General features: G+C 44.0%; 1 protein-coding gene and 1 long non-coding RNA gene across 2 annotated transcripts in view; both read right to left on the bottom strand.

Annotated features, from left to right (window-relative positions):
- Window positions 1-25,831, bottom strand: part of PTPRN2 (protein tyrosine phosphatase receptor type N2) — a 636,037-nt gene that overhangs the window by 97,841 nt on the left and 512,365 nt on the right. The window contains exon 13 of the mRNA XM_077789214.1: window positions 7,808-8,020. Within this exon, the coding sequence (XP_077645340.1) occupies window positions 7,808-8,020 (213 nt within the window). The remainder of the gene's footprint in view (window positions 1-7,807; window positions 8,021-25,831) is intronic.
- Window positions 13,494-15,092, bottom strand: LOC110468538 (uncharacterized). The gene is made up of 2 exons (XR_002465091.3): window positions 14,953-15,092; window positions 13,494-14,421 (listed from the first exon to the last, which is right to left on the bottom strand). It is a non-coding gene; the product is annotated as an uncharacterized LOC110468538 (long non-coding RNA).

Below are 25,831 nucleotides of genomic sequence, written 5' to 3'. Positions count from 1 at the left end.
AGGAGAAGGAGAAGGAGAAGGAGAAGGAGAAGGAGAAGGAGAAGGAGAAGGAGAAGGAGAAGGAGAAGGAGAAGGAGAAGGAGAAGGAGAAGGAGAAGGAGAAGGAGAAGGAAGCGATGCAGCATTCCCCGTTCCCTTCGACTGCCCACCCTGGGAGACTGGTGTGCAGGAGGAACAGATGTACCAAGAAGAAAGCAGTAGGATGAATGTTTTTATATACCTTACAGACTCCAGAGAATAAACTGCAACCTGTTCTTGCTCAGACAACATGGTCCTACAAGAACTTACAAGCATCATCTACCACAGTTCCTTATGTACACAAAATTATTTCTACTCCCTTTCAGAGGTCCTGGTGTAAGATTTATCCTGAAAAAAACCCCAAAATTTTCCAGTTAAAAACTTAAAAAAATATATCTTTTTCCTTCTAGTGAAGCATTCTGGAGGAATATGAAAGGATCAGCAAGCCAGATTGCAGTGTTAGCTACTGAGCATTCAGAGAACATACAATAGAAGAATGTGTCAAATCTGAAATGTGATAACAGAGATGCTGCAAAAGAAAAAGGAATATCCTAAAACAGAAAAAAAGGGTAGAAGTGTGTAGGAAAGACAGGCCTGATTATCCTCTACATAACATGGGAAAAAAAAAAAAAAAAAGGCATCGAAGACAGTACAGTTATTCCAGAAAGAAATCAGGACACTTGAGATGATGTACAGCCTGGAACTGCAAATCAAATACTCTCCAGCCCATTAGGCAAGGCTGTGGTTATCTTTGGCTTCTTTATAACGTACAGGCTCTGGGACATAATCAATTTACCAGGGGGAGACAATCCATTGTACTTATCCAGAACCAGCCCACGCTCAACTGGCAAACAGCCTGTGGCACCACAGGGATGGGTGAAAGGAGCTCAGAAGCAGGAGCAGAATGCTCAGGAGCCCAGACCTTGGTGGTCCAGGACAGGAAGCTAGGGCAGATAAAGCAACAGGAATTCTCACCCTCTAAAACCACATGGCTACAGCCAAATTATTAATAAAACTGTTGAGTGAATTTATTTATTTTTCTTTGTTTGTGCTTACTCTGCTAAGAAACTGGGGAAAGTTGAGTTGCCTGACCTGAAATAGTGCCAGGACCATTCAAAATATTTACTGGCTTAATTTACCAGTTGAGATGCAGCCTGCAAGTCCAGAGCACCTCCAGCACATTTTCTAAGAAATGGCTGTTTGGGTAGGAACTCTGGATTTCCCAGTAATTAAAATGAGTCACTAACTTAATTTTGCCTCCTACTATTTTTACTTAGCATTTTCTTACATCCTAGATACACAGAAATTATACTGCAAGATGCTTGGGGCACATTTGTCCTTGCTTCACTAAACATCAAGCTTTTGAAAAATCGTACTTTCAAAAAAACAAACAAAGTTGGCTAAGAGGAGAGGGTCAGCATCACCTTCTCTTTGCCACTTTTTTTGGCAGAAAAATGGACAAGTACTGAAAAAAGATAGTTTTTAAATGAAAATGTAGCATGCATGGCACCTTCTCATCCAAGCACTCCAGGACTTGCATATATGCTCATTTTCCTTCCACACCTGCAACAACCTGCTTGCTCTAATGTAAAGGAGTATTTTACTCCTAGGTGTTGCTGCACTGCCACTGCTGCAGCAACCCATGGTCTGGGCTGTGAAGGTGAAACCTCCTCTGGTAAGGGCTAGTCCATTTCTCCACCTCTGAATAATTCACAGAAGTTATTCATGGAGACAGGAAAAGGCTGGAGGAGAGCCATCAGTCATAAGCCCAGCAAGTCCCTTTCCCATGGCCTGTGTGGTTCCCAGGGCTGCTCCTCAGCCAGGCTGGGTGTGCTGGAGCAGAGGGGCAGAGCAGGGACAGGAGGTGACACGAGAGCTCTGTCCCTTGAGACACACACCACAGGCTCAAATAAAGACTTCCAGAAGTGCCCTCTGAAATCTCTGCCATCAAGCTCCATCCAGCCTTTAAGATGGGCATTTCTCATTAAGCACTACTTTGAAGTTGATTTTAAATGCTGTGTTAACAAATACACCCCTATTTATTTGTATCCTGATTTATTGATCAAGCAAGCTTGATAAATTTAGGCTGATTTACAAATTCATACAGTATTTTGGAATGCTATTTTGAGCACTGCTACCATTTAACTCAATTTTATGGCTACCACAGGAAACGAGGTTGGTGAAAAGCAGCGTCCACTGCACCACAGGAACTGAGGATAGCTCTGAACACTAATCAGATAAAAAATTGACTAAAAGTTAAATCCAGATTTGTACACATCCTGTTTTGCTTCACTCTGTTTTGACCTGTTTGACTTCAAAGAAGTGTTTAAACATAAGGCAAACTCTTCTTCTAATCACCTTGAAACACTCCCCCCTTCTTCTACTCTCCCAGAATTGCAATGTGTGACTACTGTGAATTCTGTGTAGTCACACATATTTTGTACACTGTGAAAACTGTCTCGCCTTAAAGTGAAGTGGTTTATGTAACTACTGTACATACAAAGTATCTGCAGGTTCCTGAGAATTTATTCTGAGACAAAATGCTAATCAAAGAGAGACAAAATTGTTCACACAATACACAATAAGTAGACTTAAATGGACAAGAAAAACTCTTCTAATTCATATACAATGCCATGTGTGCTTTATCACAAACAATTACAGCTTGTCCTGTAGCTTTACATAGTCATGAGATGGTCTCTTTTTGCCTCTTTAAATATGGACACAGGAAAAGAAAATATTAAAAATGCATTATGCCCTTTGTTTTCCCAGAAGAGAACACAAGCAAGCCCTTCACAGCATTCTGCCTTAAGGCAAAATTTTCATCTATCCAAAATCCTTAAAAAATTTATTCCTTCTGAAATGTTTACTAAATACTCATGTACTGAATAACTTCATTCTCAGTGATATCTTTTGTGCTTAAGTGTAGGAGGGTCCTTTAAAATTAAGTTTTATAAAGGTAGAAGGTAATACTTTATGGTACACATTATCCCCAGTTTACCAGTTTCCCTTGGTAGTAAGGCTGAAATATTACTGAGAACTTGATAAATACGAACAGCAAAATTTTCCTTTTCCCCACCCCCTGTTTTCACTTAGTCCACAAAATTTCTAAGGAGTTGACATACAGTATTACTATAACATTAAGGTCTAATATTATAATAACAAGTTTGCTTTTGAAATTCAATCTAGAGTGTAAAATATTAAGCCATATTAGAGGTAATGAGTTATCTGTATTTAAACACACAACCCATGCATGATGGTTAAGTAGAGTGTTTGTTTCCAGCAGATTCAGTTGGAGTCTTTTAAAATATTTGCAGCAAAATATTTATTGTAATTGTTGCAAATAGTGTGTTCTTAACATCTCTAATAAAAAATACCAGCATGTTCAAATCAGTAAGAGCACGGAGAAGTTCTTAGGGGCTTTGAATCCAGCAAGATCATGTAATTAATAAGACTGTATTTGACAAAGGAATATATAATTTATACATAATACAATACATGTAATAATGTAGAATTTAACATATAATTTACAATTATATGCCTGACAAATCAAGTTAATTGGACAAGTTTTTAAAACAGCTGATGTTGTAATCCATCTGCATGTAACCTTGAATACTTCAGGCAGTTTAAGAAAGAACTTCATTGTAAACTGTTTGGTCTTTTCCTCCTCACTTTTCAAAGGAAGTTCTTTTGTCTGAGATGAAGGAAAATTAAAAAGAATGTTATTGACATAAAATATTAAAAGGCAAGCTTGCTGAAGCCAGCTTCAGAGCATTTTAACTTTTGCCTTTTAATTCCATTATGGGCAAGGTTTTGCTGAGCATTATCAGTGATGCAGAAGACCGTGCTCATAGGAAAGTTCTGCAGTGCAAAGTATAAAATATGCTGATGATTTAGCATGCACACGCCAGCGTTCCCCACACAGGGGTCAAAAGCCAGGGTTCAGCTGGACTCACAAATACATCACCCTGAATCAAACAGAGCATCCCTAAATCATAGCAGTCACTACCACACACTCATTACATTAATAAATTGCTCACTAATGGGAGCAGTGACAACAAGTAAGATGTGCACTTAGTGGCCCTGTTTGCTGCCTGCTCCTGATGCCTGAGTGCCCGTTTTTCTCTGGGTTATGTTCCAAAGTCTTCAAAGTGCATGAAGAAAATCTGCTCAGTGTTGTGAAATAAATCAAAGAGTGTCTGCAGAAAATTCCTAAAACGCTTCTGCCCTAATCTCCTGGACCAGAGAGTGGGCTTGCAGAATGCTAAACTTGCTTTTCAAAGAAGATCAAAGCAATGCCAGCAACAATTAAAAGCAGGGGTGCAGGTGCGCGCATGCGCCGGGGGCTCCGCGGAGGCACCAAGAGCCTCTTTTTAGTCATCCCTGAATGCTAAGGCTGACTTATCTAATCATTCCACGTGTGGTTTGAAAGGACAGGAGATGTGTTTGTGAGAGACACCAAAACTGTCCGCCTTTTTGGCTAAAACGTAACATTTTATGAGACACACTGTTTCCATTAATTTTGAAAAGCTCCTCAGCTACTGTCTAATTAAACCAGCCTGTAATTTTGTTGTTTAGTAGAGTCAAAGATAAATGAAGTTTCAATTGTGTAGCTATCCTTCCTCCTGTTACTTAGTCTTTCAGTAGGTTTTCCCTACTTCAACACTTGGAGGGCCAGCTGCTTGCCTCACCCCAACACCTGAATAACCAGGTTTGGCAGCTTATCCTGCACTGCAGCAATTCAATCTGCCTGCTTCAACTTTTACCCAGTACAGGTTGTCCTGCCTTCTTCACACAGTTGCACAAGAAATACTTGTGTTAGTAGCTACGTGTGAGGAGTGCTCGTGCCTGAGGGAGGGTGATGCTACATGACAAGTGCTACGCCTCCAGTATGGGGGGAGACTTAGCAGCCAACCTGTTATTTCTCTGATAATATGGTTTGTCTGCTTCCCCCTTCTCAAGATGGCATTTCATTGCACAAATGGGAGGAAAAAAACCCCAAGTCCCGCCAAAAAACAGCCATGGGAAAAAACTCTTCCGAGTTCACAGGATAAGGAAGGAGTAAAACCCTGAATGAACTCTCCTGGCTGAACTGGGTTAGGATGAAAAATGCTTCTACTAAATGCTGAAAATTTAGGTCAGTCTTGTTTATGTGAAGATATAAACAACTGACATTTTGAGAAGCATGTGAATTGAAGTGATATTTCTGTGTTCTCTCTGAATCACATTGGGCCACCAGGCCCTTTTATACCAACCAATTTCTCTCCCTTCAAATTAAAAAAAAAAAAAAATCTGAATTGCCATGTCAGCTGTGAGCAGCAACACATTGGAGTACCATGCTTCAAAGCCTAGTGGTAGCAGCCCCTGAAATATTTCATATTTCTAAAAAACACTGAGTTAACTGAGTGGCTATGTGGGAAACATAAATGAGAACCAACTGTTTTGAAAGCTGCCTGCCTCTTTCCTACCCCCATATTAATACAGGTTACATTATTCCCCTACAAGTATCCAGAGAAGATGAGGAAAAAGATAGCAGATGCCCTTCTGAGACCTAATTGATGTTATCCAAAACATGCATCACACCAGATATCCATTACACTTAACACAGCTCAACATAAGGTGATTCTGACAATGTGAATAGGGCTCAATCCTATTTCTCTTCAAATCCACATGAATAGTTTATTATGTTCAGACCCAAGCACAGCGATTCATTTTGATAAAATGCTGCTTAGCAGCATCAAAACTGCCTGAGCATTTTGTCTGCCTATACTAGGGCTTCCTACTGCTGCCATTGAAACAAATGGCAGAATTCCCATTTACTTCCATGGGTGAAGAGCCAAGCTCTTAGAAACCTTTGTTTTTAAGGAAAAACATTTTTCCTCCCACTCATGACTGCAGTTCTCCTGAAAACACAATGGAACCGTTTAAGAAGTCAGGTGGTCAGGAGCAGGCCCAGAGGTCAGGAACAAAGAATATTAATACAGCCTTGCTATTGAAAAACTGAGCAGAAACCTCGAAGCATTGTTGTTGTTTTCAAAACAAAAAATGACATTCTCAGATCTAAATATGAAGATTTTAAAATATATATAAATTTGTGAAGAAAAAAAGGAAGCACATATTTCATTTAATGTCTGGATTACTGATTCTTATTAAACAAACCAAGCTCATTATAAAATCAATATCAACCACTACACTCCCAGGAGAAATGGCAAAAAAGGTCACTCCAAGAAATTCAAACAATTTTCCTGCTGGAAGGGCACGATTTTAATTACAGATACTATTAATTAGAGCTGTCAGTAGGAAGATTGTCCTGTTAATTATCAGAAATTCAGTTTCAAGTGTGGTTTTGGAACCTGGAGGGCTTTTCAAAAAAATTAAGAATTCCTGTATTCACAATTAACGGAAGAAAAGGCTACCTATTGCTTCTGTGCTTTAAATAAACCAATAGCTAGTCACCTATTAAAATCAAACAAAAATATTTATGGCCACAGTCTCATTGGCCAACAAAACTGACAAAACTGCTGTTTTGTTCACACTTTATCCCAGAGAACATTTCCTTTTTTTGTCTTCAGGAAATGCTCTTGCTCTCACTTAGTCTTGCTTTGGAAGTCATTAAATGCAAAGATGTAATTTAATTTTTTTAAAGTAAACATTTCTTTAAAAGTGAAAACTAAAACGATTCCTGAAGATACTAATTGTTACAGTAACATTCATATTTATTATTCTGTACTTAATTCTCTCTAGACCCAGCCTGTGGAGATATACTTAATACATTACATCTTTAACATCTAAGAGATACAGACAGACCCAAACTTTGTGAGGAAATATGAGTTTATTCCCATAATACTCTCAGCTGCCAATTTGAATCTATCTCAGCTCCAGGATACAGAAAGGTCAGAATGTCTGATCCTAAGCAGAACAAGAAAGTAAAGTAAAACTTGACAAAAAAGTGCCATTAGCGAGGCACTGTGGGTGCACAACAGACAGAGATACTACAGAGACAATGTTTACACATTCTCAGATTCTTTTTCCTGGTTACACTCCAAATATTTTTGGATAGCAGACCTGGGCTGTCTGGTATAGGACCATAACACATGCACTACCACACCAATAGCACACCAAGAAATTCATGCCATAACATCTAAAACAAACTTCAGGAAGATGCAGTGTCTCTCCACCCAACACTTTTGAAAGTGAAAGAGAAAGCTCGAGGTTTCTGATTTATTTCCGAGAAGCTGAGTGCAGTCCTCCAGCATTACTGGGTACACATCTGCTATCATTGTTCTCCTAGAACCAGTCCTGGTTTACCTCCCATCTATCAGCATTAGATTTCATTTTATCTGAATAATGGCAGAAGGTGGCAACAGATCGGGTCAAAGGCTCTTTTCATATCAGACCCTGAAGAAGTCGATTACTCAAAAAGAGAGACATCTTCAGATAACTGTGCAATCCATTCCTCATAAATGCTAAAGATTTTCCGTTATTAATAGTGGCAGGGGTGACAGATTATGGATATTAATGCTATTTTTCTGAGAATTCCAATGGCAAGGGCTGGGATTTTTTTCCTTTTTTTTTTTTTTTTTTTTATGTTTCTAATTAGGCACAAATTTACAGCAGCTACCAGAATAGCCAAGATTAATACCCAGTAGTAAAAAGCTGCTACACCGAATCCGCGGGACTATGAATAGAAACGGGGGGGGAAGAGTCGGAAACAAACCCACCCCCACGACTCCCAGGGCGAGAAGGCCCCGGGGGTCTGCCGGGCAGCGGAGGAGGAGAGCTTGGTCCTTACCTGGTAAGCAGTGGGAGCATCGGAGCCGGCGTCAGCCCCCAGGGCCGAGAGCTTCTCCTTCAGGCGGTGGTGGGCGCGGTGGCGGAGGCAGTAGGCGACCCCCGACGCCGCCAGGACCCCGGCGATGCAGGCGAGGGAAAAGAGGGTGAGGAGGAGGAATTTCGCGGACTGCGCCTCTTCCCCGCGCTGCGCGAGCGGCGGGACGTTGCTTTTCTGCAGGGAAGGAGAGAGAGGCAGCGCCTGAGTTGCGCGGTCGCGGAGCAGCGCGGAGCGGGGATCCCGTCGGGGGGAACACTCGGCAGCCCTAACTTTCGGCCGGGGAGGGAGGCAAACAGAGGGGCAGAGACAGGGCTGCTGCCGGGTCCCGCTCCGTGCCCTCCCCTCCGCCGGCTCTCAGTTAACTACCGAGAGGCGGAGGCGGACCCGCTGGATGCGCGCAAGCCCCGCGGAGCGCCCCGCGGCTTCGCGCCCCGCTCGCACCGCATCGAGAGCCAGGGGCTGCGAGGGGCGCAGCAAGGGAAAATCCGGTTTTTTCTTAGTGAAAAATAAAACACAGGGGAAAAAAAAGAAAGTAGGTGGCGATCCTTCCTTTTGTCTGTTGTAGAGGGAAGCGGCTTAAAAAAAAACCCCGATAGTTCCAAACTCCTCCAGATTACTATTATTTTTGTAGCAATAGGAGAGAATCCTTCTAGTGCATTTCACTTGTCTCCATGTGCTAAAAAGTTGTACAATAATTTCCCCTCATTAGCTTCATTATAACCTATATTAGCAACAATTAAAAACGCAACATGAAAATGAAAAGACCAGGCGCGCAAATTGCAGCAAGACTCATTTGGCCTGCATTCCCCCTTTCACAATTACCAGGGAAATGAATTGAAAAGCACGCCCCTGCCTCAGTCCTGGTTGCTACAAGACGAGAACAATTAGCAAACTCCTTTCCACCACCTAATTTCGCGTGGTAACAAAATGGATTTTTCCCCATGAATGCCTAGCCGGCCTATTCATTATCTCTCCTCTATTAGTAATTTTCTGCTCCGTATTCAGCTAGCCAGCTCTTAATTTCCTCCTGTCTTGCAGTGTACACAGTGGCTCTTATGTCAGGCCCGGTCCATTTTTATCTTGTAATCATAAAGGCCACCAAAGCAATTATCGCTGGTCTTGACTGTAAAAGCTTGTCATTAATTAGCCTCCTTGCCTTCAGTGCTGAGGATTAGCCGGGGCTGAGGCTGAGTTAATGGAAATGCAGGTTCAGTCAGACTCCCGGATTTTCTTGCCCGGATGCGCCGCGCGGAGGAGGATCGCCGGTCCGTGCGCCCCGGCGGGGCGGCGGGGGGCGGGCGCGGGGCTGGCCGCGGCCACCGGCCGTGTGCCGTCCGCGCAGCCACCGCCGCGCCCGCCGCCTCCCCTCCCCTGCTCGGCAGCGGCCCCTCCTCCAAATCCCAACAGCCACCAGGGGGAGGGGGCTGCACCCCCACCCCACCCCGCCCCGGCCGCGGGGGGATCCGGGGCCGCCTCCTCGCCACCGCCCCCGCCGGGCACCTGCCCCGGCTGCCCCGGGGGAGCGCGGCCCCGTCCCGCGCCGGGCGGGGGACACGGGAGGGGCAGCACCGACGGCGCCGCCGCGGTCCCGCTGCTCCCGCCGCTCGTCCCCGGCGGGGTGAAGGGCTGCTGCGACTGCCGTTAGCATCGCCCTGAAAGGCCCCGTCCCCCCGGGGCCAAGGGTCGCAATCTGCATCTCAATAGGCGGCTCCCGCCGAAGCGCTGCGCCCCGGGACGTTAGTCCTTGTCGCCGCGGTGTTTGGCCCCCATCAGCCAGGCAGGGACAAGCCCCGCACCCCCGGACTCCCCCGCGGGCCAGCTCCGCTCATCGGGCGGCTCGGGCAGCCGTCGGTGCTCAGGGGCACCGACGGAAGGAAAGAGGCTGGCGGGCAGTTTCGGACACTGCTCCTGAGCCTTCTCTGCTATCTCCACCACGGTTTTAAACGATTGCTTTTTTTCTCCGGATGCCGTGTGGCAGAGCCGCACCAAGCACACGGGGACGGGCTATGCGAGAGAAACGATGACAATGATGGGAGCAAAGTGCTGTCAAAAGCTCCGAGTAAACATGCAGAAGAGAAAGGGCGGCAGGCTCTTTCTCCCACCGGAGTTAGAGCTATTTTAGATGTTGCTTCCAACTTTGCCAGGCAGTTTTCCCCGCAAAGCCGGGGCCGCCGTCCCAGGAGCTGGCTGCCCTTGACAAAAGAATTGCTCCAAGACCACCCCCCTACCTACTCCTAGCGAACAGCTGCACTCGGCAGCCTGAAGCACGGGGAAGAGTTAGAAACCTTCCGTGGGGCGTTCGGCATTGCTTACACCTCGGCAAGCATCTGCCTGGGGGGAATCTGTGTAGCCCCGTCCCTGGTGACAGGCTTCGGACGGGCGAGGGCTTACAAAGCCCCTGCACGTCCAGGGGCAGCGGCGCCCACGCCTGCCCCGACCCCCGTGCCCTGGGAGGAGATGGAGGCCCCGCGGCGGGAGGGAAGGGGCGAAGGGCCAAGGGGCCCGGCCGCTCCCCGCTGCCCGGCGGCGCCCGCCACGTCGGATCCGCCGAAGGGGAAGGCAGAGGGGCTCTGCCACGGAGCCGCCGGCCCTTCTCCCGCTCCTTTCCTCCGTCCCGCCTCACGGGGAGCAGCTCCGGAGTCGCTGCCGTCGGGGCCCGGATGACTCCGCTCTCCCCTCCCTGCCCGCGGCGGGCTGGTGCTTCGGGCCACCTCGGCCAGCCCCACGCCGCCCAGGGAGCCACCAGCGGCTGATGGCCCCTGCCCCGTCCCGCAGGAACCGCCGGGAGAGGCCGAGCAGGGTCCCATCACCCGCCTCCTGCTCCAGCTCCGGGCCGCGCATCCGCGGCGTCCCCGAGCCCCGGGCTGGGGACACCGGGAACGGCAGAGGGTAGCCCGGCCCGGTCCCCCAAGTACGTCCCATCAGAACACAGCCCCCACTGTCCCCGCGGCAGCTGGAGGAACCCGCTGCCCTTTCATCCTGCTCGATGCCTGACCAAACATCACATTATGAAACGGGTAAAAATTAATCCGACGTGTTAGTTACCAGCTCCCTCCGTCCTCCCACCTCTCCCCGCAGCCGCCCCCGCTGCCTCTAACCAGGAGCACAGATTTCCCCACCTCGCCTAACCCCCTGATTCTTCCCTGCAATAAGGCCCCAGCCTGAAACGGAGCCCAGGGTTAATTAGAGGCGTCCTGTCAGCCTTGACTTGAAATTGAAAGAAAAGTGTTTAAATATTTATGAATTTGACATTTACAGTCGGATGTCTTTTAAAGCAGAACACCTCTCCCTGTGCTGGCTGGGGCTGCCGTGGTGCGTGTGCCATGGTGCGTGTGCCTGGGGTGGAAGGGGAACAATAGCTATTGCATAACAAGAAAAACAAATTACCTCCCCACCCAAGGCTTAACAAATAAATGGATCACATAAATTACACGCAATTAAATATTAAACTCAGCTACATGTAAGTATGCATTTTTTAAACTTCACATAACGGAATATATTGACATTCCTCTGAATGATTTTCTCCTTCAAAAAGTGTGGACTATCAATGAAGTCCCAATGAAGGAAAATAACTAATTCCTAAATGAATGGCTTAGAAAGTGAATCTGAATCAAGAGGCTTTGGAGGTGTTCATCCAGCCTTTACTTGCTTTGAAACAGCCCGACCTAGCTTAAATGCAAAGAAAGCAAAGAACAACAGCACACCTAACACCCAGTGTTTACTTGAAGTACACTGTTTCTGTGTGGGTCTGTGGGTTTTTTAAGAGGAAAGAAAATTCTTAGGGTCTGATCTCATGTAGGCTTTCCTGGTCCCTCGACAGAACACATTTTATATACACCCAAAAGTGAGTCATTAACTAGAGCAGCCATAACACCGGAGTCACAAATCACTGCTCTAATCAAAGAGCAGCGTCCCGTTCCGCGGTGTCATCCCATGATGCAGCAGAACAGTCGACATTTCAAACGAATCCCAGGCAAATGTCAGTAAATATTTAATGTACGCTTTCATGTAAATAAGTTCTCACACCTATGCTGGAAGTGTTGGAGAAAGTCTTTGTAAGAGCAGAGAGGAGCTCCCCATGAAGTGATGTGGAAGCTCACCATCCAGATGCCTCAGCAGAATTACACTTCATTATTTACTTTAGGACACAGGGCATGATTCTGGTCCTTGCAAAACTCTAACTGAAGTTGAGGTTTTGTTTTGCTTCATAAATTTAAAAATATTTAAAACCCAATTTGCCAGTTACTGCACCTGACCACTCTTCCAGTTAGCAATGGAAAAATCACTGAAATTAATTTTTAAACAACTCAACATTATCATTTTTTTTGCAATTTCCACATGCTTCATTTTTTTAAATTTATATTACACAGTTTTGTTTCTGAACAATAATGAAAAATTGAAGATTTCTCAGTAAATATGGGCAAAAAGAGGAACTTCAGAATATGATTGTTTCAAAATATTAGAACGTTAAGAAACTCAAGAGGTGCTATTTTTAATTTGGAATTCACTATAGAATCTAATAAATGAGAGAAGTGAGGCGGAAATAATCATGTATTAATTCTGTGCATTACAAAATCTTTTCAGAAGCTATTATCAGAGCAAGAGGCATTGTGGTTTGGATTCAGGGTGGGAGAAATCCTTTGTGCAACTGAAAGCTATTGTTCCTCTGTGCAGATGAAATTGTACTTGCAAATATGCCATTCAAGGAGGGAAAAAAGTACCTAGGCAGAAAAAAAGAATTCTACAAGAAAACCATTAATCTTAAAATTAAACTTCTCTAAAATAAGTGTTGGTTCATTGTTTGTTTGTTTTCTAAGGAATATCCTGTGTTAACAGTTGCAGCCACTGACATTACATGAAAATATAAAGGATATGCATATTATTTCCTTATATAGAAAGCATGAAGAAAGGGATGTGTGTGGGTGTGTATATATATAATGTGTGTGTGTGTGTTCATATGTATATATACACACATCCGTGTATGTCTGCTCATTTATATAAATCTAAACTTAAGTTCACTTCTAGTAATTTCCCTCTCTCAGGGGTTATCTGAGACTTGTATAGGTTGATACACTCTGCTGGTTAAGTTTTGATAGGTTACTAGAAAACCAGAGAAGCACTTTACGTCAGGAGGAGGCTGGCTACCATAATCTGTCCCCGGGAAAGCTACAGAGAAGATATTTTTACCTTTCATAAAGTAAGAAAACAAAACAGAAGGGAAAGCAGCATGTCCCCCAGATGTAGATGCTGTGCCTCCTCCCCTGCTGTGCCCCCCAGTCAGGTTAGGCAGGGGCAGCAGGGCCTGGGGATGTTCACCTTTTGTGCATGTAACACCCCTTGTGTTCAGCACTGCACTCCCAAGCTGCTTGGTCCAGGCTACTTGTTGGTGCTTTAAATACTATCTTTAGAGTTACTGAGAGATTTCTAGGGCCGATACCTTCTGACTCCCTGTTCACACCCCCTCCTTCTCTCCCCAGAAAGCTCACCTGATGCCAGGATCACTTTCAGCAAATGTCAGTTCATCACCTGAAACGAGGTCAATTTAATGCTTTTACTCGGGAGGATGAAATCGGATGGGAAGGCACTTTTTGCTTCTTTTAGGGGTCGGAAAGATTAGACAAATCGACAAACACAAAAGGCAGATGGATTTCTGGGAACTGCAGCTTAATTCAAATCACTGAGAAAGGTCACTGCAAAAGCCACAGATCTATTCATCTGTAGGGGTACAATGATCTTTCCACAACCTTCAACACCACAAAGCACTCTGGAGCGTCTCTATACCTTTTAGTAGGATTAATACCATGAACAATGACTGAATACAATCAAGAATTCACTGAGTTCAAAGATCCCTTGATCAATGGTAGATATTTTCTTCTGGCTTCCTAAAGGTAAACATAAGTGAAGTTTCTGGTTAGAGTTACAAGACATTAGAGCTATTATTCTGAATCCCACTACAAGGTAATACCGAAATGCCGGAATGTCCAAGCACCCCGAAGAAGTTTGTGGCATGGTGATAAAGGATAAGGTTGTGAAAGAGGAAATTCAATGAGCTTCAAGATTTTCATGAGCATCTGGGTATTTTTTTAAGTCAGCAGTTAGGTAAAGAGTAAAGCACAAAAGCCTACAGCATCACTGAGACAGTGTAGGGATAACGCACAACTCAGGAAACCGGACAGCCACATCCATGCCTGTGGAAGAGGTAGGTGAGTCGGAGATGGAGGAGCGTGGCCCATCCTGTCCGAAGCCGCACAGTGCACCTGTGAGGTGGCAGCAAGAAGAGAGCGCGGAGACGGTGAAGAAACCACGGTGAAGAAACTTCGATCCCCGTCTCTAAGGACTCGGGAGCAGATAGGGCAAAGCAGCAGAGTGGGTGCACCAGGAAGCAGGTTTTCCTCCGCAGCCCAGGCTTTGTTAGCCGGAGTAAAACCGTGAAAGAGAGGGACTCGGCAGGTCTAAGTCACAGAGTGTCAGAGCCCGAGCCAAGAGGACGGTCAGAGATTGCCGAGCTTAATCAAATGTCTTCAGCTAGCAAGGGGAACACGAGCCGCAGCGCCAGCGCTGATCTAATGCTGATGCTGAAGGCACATAATTCAGGGATTAGATAAGGCGCCCTTACAGCCGAGTGCCAGCAAACGAGCCAGCTCTCGGTTACGCTGGCAGGCGTCGGCAGATCCGTCGGCGGAGCAGCCGCCCCGTCTCGCAGGGAGCCGGGCCCGGTCCCTCGGCCGTCCCCGCCCGGGGACGCGGCTCCGCGGCCGCACGCCCGCACCCACCGCGGGGACCCGAGCCGGGAACACGTCCTCGCCTCGCCCCGCCGTGCCCGCTGCCCCCTCCGCCCCGCGCCTGTTCGACGGCCCCGCGCCGGGAGCATCCCGGGGCTGCGCTCGGCCGGGGGCTCGCAGGGCTGTGGCGGCCGCGCGGAGGGGAAGCGAGCCCTCCGCCCGCCCGCGCTGCTCCGCGGAGACCCGGCCCGGCCCCGACACGGCTGCGGCTGCCCCGTCCCGGCCGCCCCCCGGCCCACGCCGCGCACAAGGCTCTCCCGAGCGCCGGCCGGGCCGCCTCGAGAGACGCGGGCGCTCCCCACACCCCTCCTCCGCCGCATGTACCTGCTGCCGGCGGGCCGGGACGGGCCCCTCTCTGCGAGGGGTCGGCGCACCTCGGCGGGCTCTAGCAATCCTCCTCCGGTGCCAAAACTTCCCCCTCTCACCCCCCGCCCCTCCTCAGCGCAGACAAAGGCGGCGGCCAGCACAGTCGCCCCTCGCCGCCCGCGGCCGCCTCCCGGCGCGGTGCGGCGGGGGCAGGCGGCGGCCCCGGGCGGCCCGGTGGTCCCCGCGGGGCGCGGGCGGAGGATGCCGGCGCGCCCCGGCGCTGCCCTCCTTATATCGGGCGGCTCGCAGCCCCTGCCGGCTGCCGCACATGGCCCATCCACCGGTTGCTATAGCGATGCCTCCCCTCCACATGTTGCTGGCAGCAATTGGCTAAGGAGGTCTGGGCTGTGCAGAAACCCTTCGCCGGAGTGCGACGATGAATGGACACGGGCTGTGTCACTCATTTGGAGAAGCTGTTTGGGGTTTCTGTTGTGGATGTGCGGTTGTTTTTTTTTGGTTTTTTTTTTTTTTTTCTTTTGGTTGATTTTTTACACGCACCCTCCCCCATCTTTTTTTTTTATTTGCTTTTTAAAAATTATTATTATTATTTTCTTGGTGCCTGTCTTGCAAGATGGAAGTGGAGGGTAGAACAATGACAGAAAGCCAAAAATAAAATCAAACAAGGACAGCAAGAAAAAGCTACAAATCATTTGAATCACAATACGGCAAAGGAGCCCACAACGCTTCTTCCTGAAAAGACTTTCCTCAAAAAAAAAAAAAAAAAAAAAAAAAAAAAAAAAAATCCACACACTGCCAAGCAAAGAAGATCCAAACTTTCCCCCCTCTCGTCCTCGTTCTCCAAATGACACAGGAAATTAGGAAGGAGGAGTGTGTTCCGACCAGCCCCGGGACAGTAACGAAGTCCAGTCCGATAAATAGCGAGAGGCACCGCTCGGAGCCGGCGCGGACGAGCGGGGCCGTGCCGGGCCCGGCGCTGCGCACCGTAACTCCCAGTCAGAGCCCAGGGGCCCGGGGCAACACCGACCCTCGTAACGAAACGGACCCTGCAGTCTTCCCCAGCTCCTCAAATTCCCGCATGCCGCTAGCAACACGCTGTGCACCCCCTCCCCTCCCTAAACCCCAGCATCTGCCCACGAAGCGCCCCGGCTGCGGGAGCGGGACGGGAGCGGGCGGGGAGCGGCAGGGGGGCTGCCGGGCGCGGGTGGCAGGTCCCTTCGGTCTCCCTTCCCCCGCCGATGGACAGCCCTCCCGCTTCCCTGTCCCCATTGTTTCCCGCTGTCACTGCCCAGGGACGGCAGGCAGGGCAGAGCCGGCTCTCCTCTGTCCGTGGAGGCGGGCAGTCCTTTCCCTTTCCCCTTCCTCTTCCCTTTCCCCTTTCCCTTCTCCTCCCCAGCCGTCCCGCCCCCACGCCGCCTGTGCCCCGGCCTGCCCCGGCCCGAGGGCGGCGGCTGCTCCCGGGCAGAGCTGTCCCGAGCCGGGCAGAGCTGTCCCGAGCCGGGCAGAGCTGTCCCGAGCCGGGCAGAGCTGTCCCGAGCCGGGCAGCGGCACACACCTCCCTCGGCAGGAACCCCCACCCGGAGCGACCCCCGCGGCGGGACGGAGCGGAGGAGGCAGTGTGAGGGACGGCACGGCACGGCACGCCATGGCACGGCATGGCATGGCCACCCTTACCCCACACCCCTGCTGTCCTGGCAGCCTTCTGGGGCTCGGCCACTGCCGCCTGCCCGGCCCCGGCAGGCTTTGCCTTCCCGGCTGGAACGAGCGGCCCTGGCTCTTCGCGGGTGTCCCAGGGACACCGCATTAGCGCCGTGTAGCAATTCCTTTGCCCCCTTTTCCTCTGCAGAGTATTCATGCTGCCAGCACCCCACAGTAGCCAGCACCTGGGTAAGGGAAAGGGATACGCACCTGTGCGGGGTGCCAAAGGAAGGACGCCTGAGTTCTCAGAGCATCCTCACCTCGCCTCAGAGCAACACTTCACTTAAACTTGCAGGACAGCACAGAAATGTCATCACTATCCCCTGTACAGGAACGTTCTGCCGTGTCCAGAAAGTGCAGATTGGTTTTGCCATGGGCTCCCCCCACTCACAGCCCCACACCCAGCCTTCCCATCCCAGGACAAGGAAGATGCTCTTTACATCCACCACCGTTTCTGAAAAGGTTTCCAGGCAGGAGAAGTACTCCTCACCTGGCTTCTGCTCATGCAAAATCCTTCACGTTCCCACAGATTAAAAAAAATTTGGCTTCTCCAAACATTTCCTTAGCCACGTTTGTAGTGCTTGGTCTGAAAGCATTGCTCTGTCAGTTTGTCATCCTGAGAGGACCCTCTCCGTCTGATATTCTCCTGTCCCCGGAAAAACCAGAGCATACATAATCTCCTCACTAACCTGCATTCCTTAAGTTGAAAGATAAATGAACCCGCCAAGTGATTTCATTAAAAGGATGCGTGTGTTTGCATATTGATCCTTCTAATGAACTGTCTGAAACTGATAAATACTTCCATTAGCTTTGTAGTTTGTATTTAGTATTTAAAAATATATTCATTAACATATCCTGGAAAAATATTGGATCTTTTCAGAACTGTCAGGTGCTGAATGGGTTCAACATGAATTTGACTGGCCAAGTGTCAAGAGACAGCAAAATACTTGTTAAAACACATATATTTTTTTTTTTAACAGTAAGATTTTGAAGAATTTGTGGTGAAATTTAAAAAAAACTTTTCACGTTTATGTAATTTTAATTACTTTTATCCCATTCTAAATATGACCTTTGAAGTGATGATAGATACTTGTGAGGGTTATGTCACAGGGAGAAATTATTTAAACATAGATTGTTTAACGTGTTATTCATTACAAATGTAGAAGGTGTTGAGAGATAGAAGAAATAATTTTCAATTGTTTACTCATTTTAAATTTAAAATCTGTTTTAAAAGCATCTATAGAACTGTTGGTCACATATCAGTGAATTGACTTACTGATAAATTTTCTCATATGATTTAATTAATTAAAAAATGGGAAAACAAAAAAACCCCGTCATCAGCAGCATTTAATTATAAAATTTCTAGAAAGTTTAACGTCTTTTTCTTAGAAAAAAAGTTGACATTGAAAGTATAAATGACTTTGAGACAGTTTCTTTGGGTTTAGCGCATCTAAAAATACTGCTATTTTGAAGATTCACATTAACATTCATCCGAATTCAAGAGCTGTGTCTGAACTATGCCTAAACTCAAAATATTCTAAATCTTGCAATTTCAGTGAGAATGATGCTGAAACATATTCCCATTTTGCACAGAACAAAACTCTTGCCTGAGAACCACCAATGTTTGTCAGGACTCCCCAAAAATCTGTTCTTCATAACTGGGCACTGAAAACCACACTGACCATTTTCCTTAATTTCTGATTACAGATCTGTTTGCACTTCTAAGTTTAGCCTCTTCATTCTGCAAATGCATGCACCATACACAGCATGAAATAGATTTTCATTCTTTTAAAGCATGTATGATAAAACTAAAACACCATTTAATCTCATTTGTTGTTTTGTTTATGAGTTATCCTTTGGAGCCTTGCTCATTAAATACAGATCCAAACATGCTGTGGAGGATTTTCCATAGATTTTCTGTTTATGTGGATATTGAAATCAAAGTTGAATTTCCTTCATTCTGATGAACAAAACATTTTTTCCAAATATTAACTACCTATACCACCTGCATTTAAATTACTTTAACTTTAGGAATACATGTATTAAGAAAGAGGCAGAAGTCCCATGTCTTGAAAACACTACACCATTCTTATAAATAAAACTAACACCTAGGACCATAATTTAAAAGTAGAGTTAGCAGAATTTTAACCACTATACTCCATTGAGTTTTATGTCTTATCTTCTCATGTTCATCTCTGAAGATCAACAACAGACACATTCTACTAGTAAATTCTAGAGCTCTTAGCTTTATTAAGAAAATTATTTCATTCTGGCTAAGATTTGAATCTAATTAATCTGTCTTGCAGTTTAAAAATGATAACTAAATTCAAGCTGCATACTATTCTTCAGAGACAGCTTAAAATATTAATTAAGTAAAGAGTGCATTTTCCATTTATTTTAATTACATTAATACAGTTTCAATAAATAAAATAGTTCAGTGCTTCATCAAAACAAACTTGGATGCAAATTTTCCTATTGATTAGTTTTATGTTCACATTGGCTCTTGACTGTTTATTTTTAAATAGGAAAAATATGCAGAAATGTTTGGGGGTTCCCATTAGTGAAGTGAGGTCCAACTGACTGAAAAGGTCAGTTCAGTCTTCCAGGAGGCTGATGTAGCCCTGTAAAAGTGGCATCCTGATCAAGTATTGCTTATAAAGGTAATTAGTGAGACAAAACTGGATGCATTTATAGACATTTTTAAACAAAATGAGATTTTACTGTATTACGTTTTTCCTGGTAACTTAAAAAGCCCCAAAGCTGTTAGAGCTCTCTCATCCACTAACAAAATATTACAAGACCAGTGGATAAATTCAATTTTTAATATTCAATTTAATTAAAGCTGATGTGTTCTAGATTTGCAGGTGCATCTCTTTCTTAAGATAAAGCACAGGACAAGGGAGAGGATTCTTGTTAGTAGCTACATCAAAAAATAAGTGTAATTCTACTAATTCAGTAATAATTATATCCTTCAAATATTTGAGGAGCAGCATCAGCTGAAGGAAAACTAAATATTGAAGACAAAGTTTCAAAATGCCTTAGGAGTCACAGCAGGTGTTTTGCAACCTGTCCATTATACAGAACATTTTGAGTGTCTTTGTAGGACCCAATCCTGCACACTTCATTTTAAGAAATTAAATACAAATCAACAGAACCAATCAGAATAGCACCTGGAACACAGTAGCCAAAGTTTTCAGAGTGAGGCTTTATATAAATTGGTATTCCACAAAAGAAAAATAAAAATCACTATTCAAACTTTAATTCCATTGTGATTAGGTTTATATGCACAGAATGTAGATATAAATATTAATCTGTTTTCACATAAGACTAAACACTATTATTATGAAAGCCTGGTTAAGAAGCTTCTATAAAAATGTCAACTTAAAACATGTTTAATGGCAAAACATGATGAGAAATGCATGATTTTACACTGTGATCTTGTTATAACAAAATGTGGCTATCATTGAAATGCTGGACTCCTTTTATGCATCAGTGTAGTATGTGCCAAGAATTCAGAGAACTGTGAGGTATCAGTTTTCTCTACTGTAACATCAGCAGATTAGTTTGTTAAAGTGCTGTGGAAAGGGTGTTTGTTTCTTTCCTGAGATGAAAACAAACTAGTACAGTTTAACTATGAAAAAGTATTTTCAGAATAGTAGCTAGTGCTGCAAATCTGAAGGAGAATTGAAATCAGATGTGTTTTTTCTGCCTTTGACACAGATATTGCTCTTTCTATCTTATCTCCTAATACTAGTAGCCTCAGGACAAACATAGATTACATTAGAAAATTGTCCTTCATTATATTGATCGAAATTCACTTCCAACCTACCTCAATCTGATGTTAGAACATTTTTATTAGCTTTAAATTGTTTGCATTATACATTTAAATTAATAAAATACTTTTATAAATAGTTTAAAGTTCTGAAGCAGACAGTTTACAAAGTTCTTATGTACTTCATACAGTCCCATTGACTTTCTTTTGGCACTGACCTTCCATTTCTGACTGCAGAGAACCACCTCTGTGGAATATTCAGCAATGCCTTCTATGAAAATGGATGGAGACAGCATTTAAACTGGTGTACAAAGTTTTGAGAAAAATTAGAATTGCAGAACACTGTCTGGCCAATTGAAGTTCATTTACTGGAAGAACTCCACTTTATTTTTGATTTCTAGTTGTTGCTACCATTGCTTTAGTGTCCCTGAAAAAAGCCTTGATTATTTGTTGTGATACACAGAAACAGTAGAAGTCTGAGCAGCATAAGAAATATCACCAGCAATACTGGTCCTGGAGCTGGGCTTCAATGGATAATTTGGCAAAGACGGCAGACACCCAATAAAATCCTAAATGTACTTGCACTGTATCTAATAAAGACACCTCCTCCACTCACACCCCACTTCTCTATTTTAGAAAGCAATTTACCAGGGTTTTCCTCTTTTTCTCCTCCTACTGAAGAAATGACAAAATGTCCCTTCTTCGCTGGAAGCAGGCCCTTAGCCAATAAAGCAAGTGGGCATTATGTCTGTGGCATTTGTAATATAACTAGAATGCTGAAAATATTAACACTTACTAAAAAGAGAAGGAAGATCCTGACACTTATAGGAAGGAGGATAGAAACTACATAACTTTCAGAATGTCCCTTTCTTCTCTGAGTCATACAAGCATTTGAGAACATTGAAAAATTTTGCCTTTTCTGACTGCAGAAAAAAAGAAGGCGACATCATCAGTTTATGCAAGTACAAGCTATAAAACCTAGATAAACAATCATGTGTGATAGCATGCTAATGATAGTGTGCTAGCATAAATGTGTCACATAGTCATTTTAAAAATATGTGCTTTAAATATGTAGCTTCAGATTACATACGAAATCAGAAAGGTTGTTGAAAAAGCACCTATCCTATGTTTTCCACTTAATGAGGCATGCACACACTCCCAGCAGAGCTTTTCAATTGATTTCAAAACAGAGTTCAAAATCATAATTCCAGTTAAACCAGTAAGACTTTAGAATCAGTGCTTTACTGACACAGGAATGTCAATCTCCAGCAGATGTGGGTATGGTCCCTGGGTTTTCACTTGGTGCTTGAAGTGATTATCATGAAGTCTCCTTTTTTTTTAAGTAGAAGAAGAAGAACAATGGTGCAATTTATACAAACAGAAGCTTTCATCTTCAGCTTTGGTCTTAGAAGTGACACCTAGAGTGTATTCCCATAACTTTGTCAAAGTTTCAGAAGGGCCAAGAGTGGAGGGGTCATGTCAAAGCCTGAGCAGACGTGCACTGACAAGCCTCTCATGCAACACTAATTGCAGAGGGAAAGCCAGAATTTCTGAGATGTTCTGTTTATCACTTTTTTTTAGTGATTTGCTCAGTCCTTTGAAAGAAAGACCTTCTTGTCTCTTCCCTCCTTTTAATCACTCTGTGTATGATAACTTTGTACAAAAAGTTTTCAATACATTTTAAAGATTTCTCTTAATTCAATATCAAAGTTTAAATTGTCAGTAATACTGATGATGCAGCCCATTCAGACACAGAGCTCAGGAAAATTTGGGAATTTAGCATCCAAAACTATGTACAGAATTTAGTTTACCACAATGAATTAGGCAGTCTCCAACACAGCTGCTCCTAAGTTTTATGAGTCATATTTTGTTGTAAAATCAAGGAAATTAATGGAATTAATTTACTTATTTACTTATGTAAAATCTTATGTACTTATGGAATCTTTTCATCTGGAAGTCCTTCCAGTTTCCCTCTGCTCCTGGCCTCAGAGCTCCTGAGGGCACCATGGAGATCTCAGGACAGATTTTAAATATACCCAGGGAAGAGCTACAAGCTTGGTGCCTGGATCAATTGTCTGGTGCATGAAAGTGTAACTCTCCCAGAGGCACCTCAGAGACCAGGAAATGTGTGCCATAACCAAAGCTTGCACCTTTTCCTACTACCTAGCCCTGCTAGCAGGAAAAAAGCACTGTAGGGTCTGACTTCACAGGTAAAAGGAAACTATGCCTGAAAGTATTGCACTGTTTTAAAACATACACCTACAGGAAGTTTTAAGAGTTGTAGCTTAATTATTAATTAATAAAATTATTTTTAAAATTCTACTGTTTAGCTCTTCAAGCAAATTGAGAAGATGCTTTTGAGGAAAGGGTGTGTGAAGATACTCCTTAAGGCTTTCATGTTCCTATGTCATTATCGCTAATTCACTGGTTTTAATAGTTTTGTTTCTCTGGCTATGTAAAGCTTTGGGATTGATTATCCTGGCTTCACTAAGCTTCCCTAGCACTATTGGGGATTTCTGGGCTGCAACCCCACTATCTATGTTCCCCAAAATAATGCTTGTGCCTTTCACCCTGCCCCCTGCCTCCAAAACCCCAAGTCAAGTCCATGAACCACAGAAAGTTCTTTTGGTCTCCAGTGAGGGCTTAAGTGAGGTGCAACCCCTGCCTTGGTCCCCTGCTGGTCTGAAAGGGCTTATAACAAATGTAATTTCTTCTCTTTTATGTTCAATATTTTAGTTACTCTAGTGTTGATCACAATTAAAAATCAAATGAAAAAATGTCGTCCCCTTAGAAAAGTTACCATAGAAACAACACCAGAGAATTCCCTTTAAAAATGTCAAGATTTCCCTCACATTTAAATACAGACTCCCAGGCATTACTCATGCCCCATTAAAAACTGTAACACATCCAGTGAGTCATTAGTTTAAAAATACATCTACAAACATACACTCTTTTAGGATAGAGATGTTTTTGTCTCAATAAATGTATATCATGACATGACCCAACTTTTGATTTTATCTTTTCTACCTTACATCCCCAGAGAAAACTTGAACACTGTCGTCTCTTGTTCAAACACCTGACTGAGGAAGGAGAGAACAAAAATGAAGAGTGACAAAACACATAGAATGTAAGCAATGCCAGCAAAAGCTACTGGGAAAGGAAGAATAACTTTGAAAATATATTTGCATGGTAGTAGACAAGATGAATGGAAAGAAAATTGTCTGAAATGAGACACAGTACAGACAGAAAGAATTTTAATGTTGTATCTTAAAGTAAGAAAATTTTAAATTGAAAAATGTCCTAATTTAATGTAATCCAGGCCACACTACTGGGCTTTCTAACTTAATTTTCATTTCTTTATACCAATCTGTAGCATAACATTAATCTCACATGTGATGCTGCTCCATCCTCCTTCCATGGCATAGCTGGCAAACTCTGACATATTCTGGCAGAGCAGAAGAAGGTCCTTCGCATTAGACACTTTGATCATATGGAAGCAGGAGAAAATAAGCTGTAGTCAAAGTGGAAGGTGCTTCACAAGTAATAATAATGTAAATTTAAAGAAAATTCAGAGCTGGTCACAAAGAAAGCTGATAAATAGTTTATTCATAAACTCTTGCATATTTAGAGGAGATAATAATATAAAGGCATTGTGCCTTCCCTTTGCATTACTGGGTCTGCTGTAGATAAACAGCATGGCTGAATGGAACTAGATTAATGATAATAATGACAGTTTTCTCATTTTCTTTGTAGTAGAGCCAACCTGAAAATGAGGAAAAACAACAAAATTGAACTATTTTTTTGTTCTTCAGGCTCTTATAAAAATGTTACATTTCTTTTTCTTAATGTAGGGAATCTTAGAAATTTGCTTCTGAATTTTTAGTGGTAAAAGTCCTCCTAATTTTGCTCAGCCCTATTTTCTCCTTTCTTTTTTATCTCTTTCTCTATTTTTTCCTCCCTTACTAAAAGAGAGAAAAAAACCCATCAGAGGACAGATATAAGGAAAACAATAAACCCAGTTTAAAAAAAGCACCAAAAAATCCTGGTTTTCTTTCTATCAATGCTTAGCTTCCACTGAGCACATAAATTTGCCAAAAATGCTGCAAACATTTTCCATATTAAAGAGAATTTTCAAATAATTTTTTTTTTTAATTTATTTTTTTTTTAACACAGAATCACAACATGGGGATGGTTGGAAGGGACCAATAGAGGTCATTTAGTCCAACCTCCTGCTCAGGCAGGTTATGCTACAGCAATTACTCAGGATTATGTTCAGACAGCTTTTGAATATCTCTGCAGAAGGAGACTCTGCAACCTCTCTGGGCAACCTCTTTCACTGCTCAGCCCCCCTCTTTAAGGCTTGTAAAATTCTTCCTTATGTTCAGGGGGAACTTGCCACTACCCACTTACTAATTTATATAATCAGCATATTCTGATTGTTAAAATATAGTTTTAGGTTTTCTGCTATCAGAATTGGGTTCTGTGCTCCCACTTCAGCTGTATGACATGGAAAAAGAGAATAAACCCAAGGAATTAACTGAGATTATATGAAGGTGAAAAGCAGTATCTTATCAGGACAGATGTATGCAGAGACACCATCAGAGAAACATATTCTGGAAGTGATCCCACTCTTTAAATTAACTTAAAGATTTTGATTATAAATTTCCTGCCACTCAGAAAGATAAATGTAGTATTTTCATCCTAAACCCAGGAAGGGCAGTGCATAGTACAGCTGTAAATGAGGTATCCTTGGTATCTTGCTTCTGATTTAGTTTATTGCTATTTCTAAAATGAAAGAAGAGGTTTTGGAAATATTTAGATATCATTTATATACTTGGATATAATTTTTCACCAGCACCACTCTCATGAAGGGTTATATTCTGAATTTTACCCCAAATTGTAGCCCAGCCATGCTGATAATAGGCTTTGCTCATTAGGCATTAGCAAGAGGCAGAAATTTGCCACTGCCAGCATGGACTGAAGGGAAAGGTTTAGTTATGAAACACAAGCATATTGTGGCAGGTTTTCAGCTGGAAGTTGATTTCAAATCTTTGGTAATTATGCTTCTATTCAGTGCCACAGAAGGAGTTTCACATAGCAATAGATCTGTTTGTTTCAAAACGCAGTTGATCAACATTGTCTGGAACAGCAAAACACATTTTTTGGTTTATAGACTCAGTGCCATAACATTCTGGGGTGCCTGTGAGAGCTGGACTTTGTATCTGGATATCAAAGGCAGGTGATTAACGTGCTGAAGCTGCCCTGGCAGAGAGCTCCCCACTGGCCACACACCTGAGCACAGGCTATTTTTACATGAAGTGAGAAATTTGCTAAATGGAGGTGCTACTTTCTTCAGTAGCCCTCCTCACCTTATTTCTTCAGCAGGATGTATTTAATTTCTCCATTGTG

Source organism: Lonchura striata, chromosome 1 (genome assembly GCF_046129695.1).
Source record: "Lonchura striata isolate bLonStr1 chromosome 1, bLonStr1.mat, whole genome shotgun sequence".
Classification (NCBI taxonomy): Eukaryota; Metazoa; Chordata; class Aves; order Passeriformes; family Estrildidae; genus Lonchura; species Lonchura striata.
Note: the sequence above shows the minus strand (reverse complement) of the source record. Positions and strands in the feature narration are given on the sequence as shown.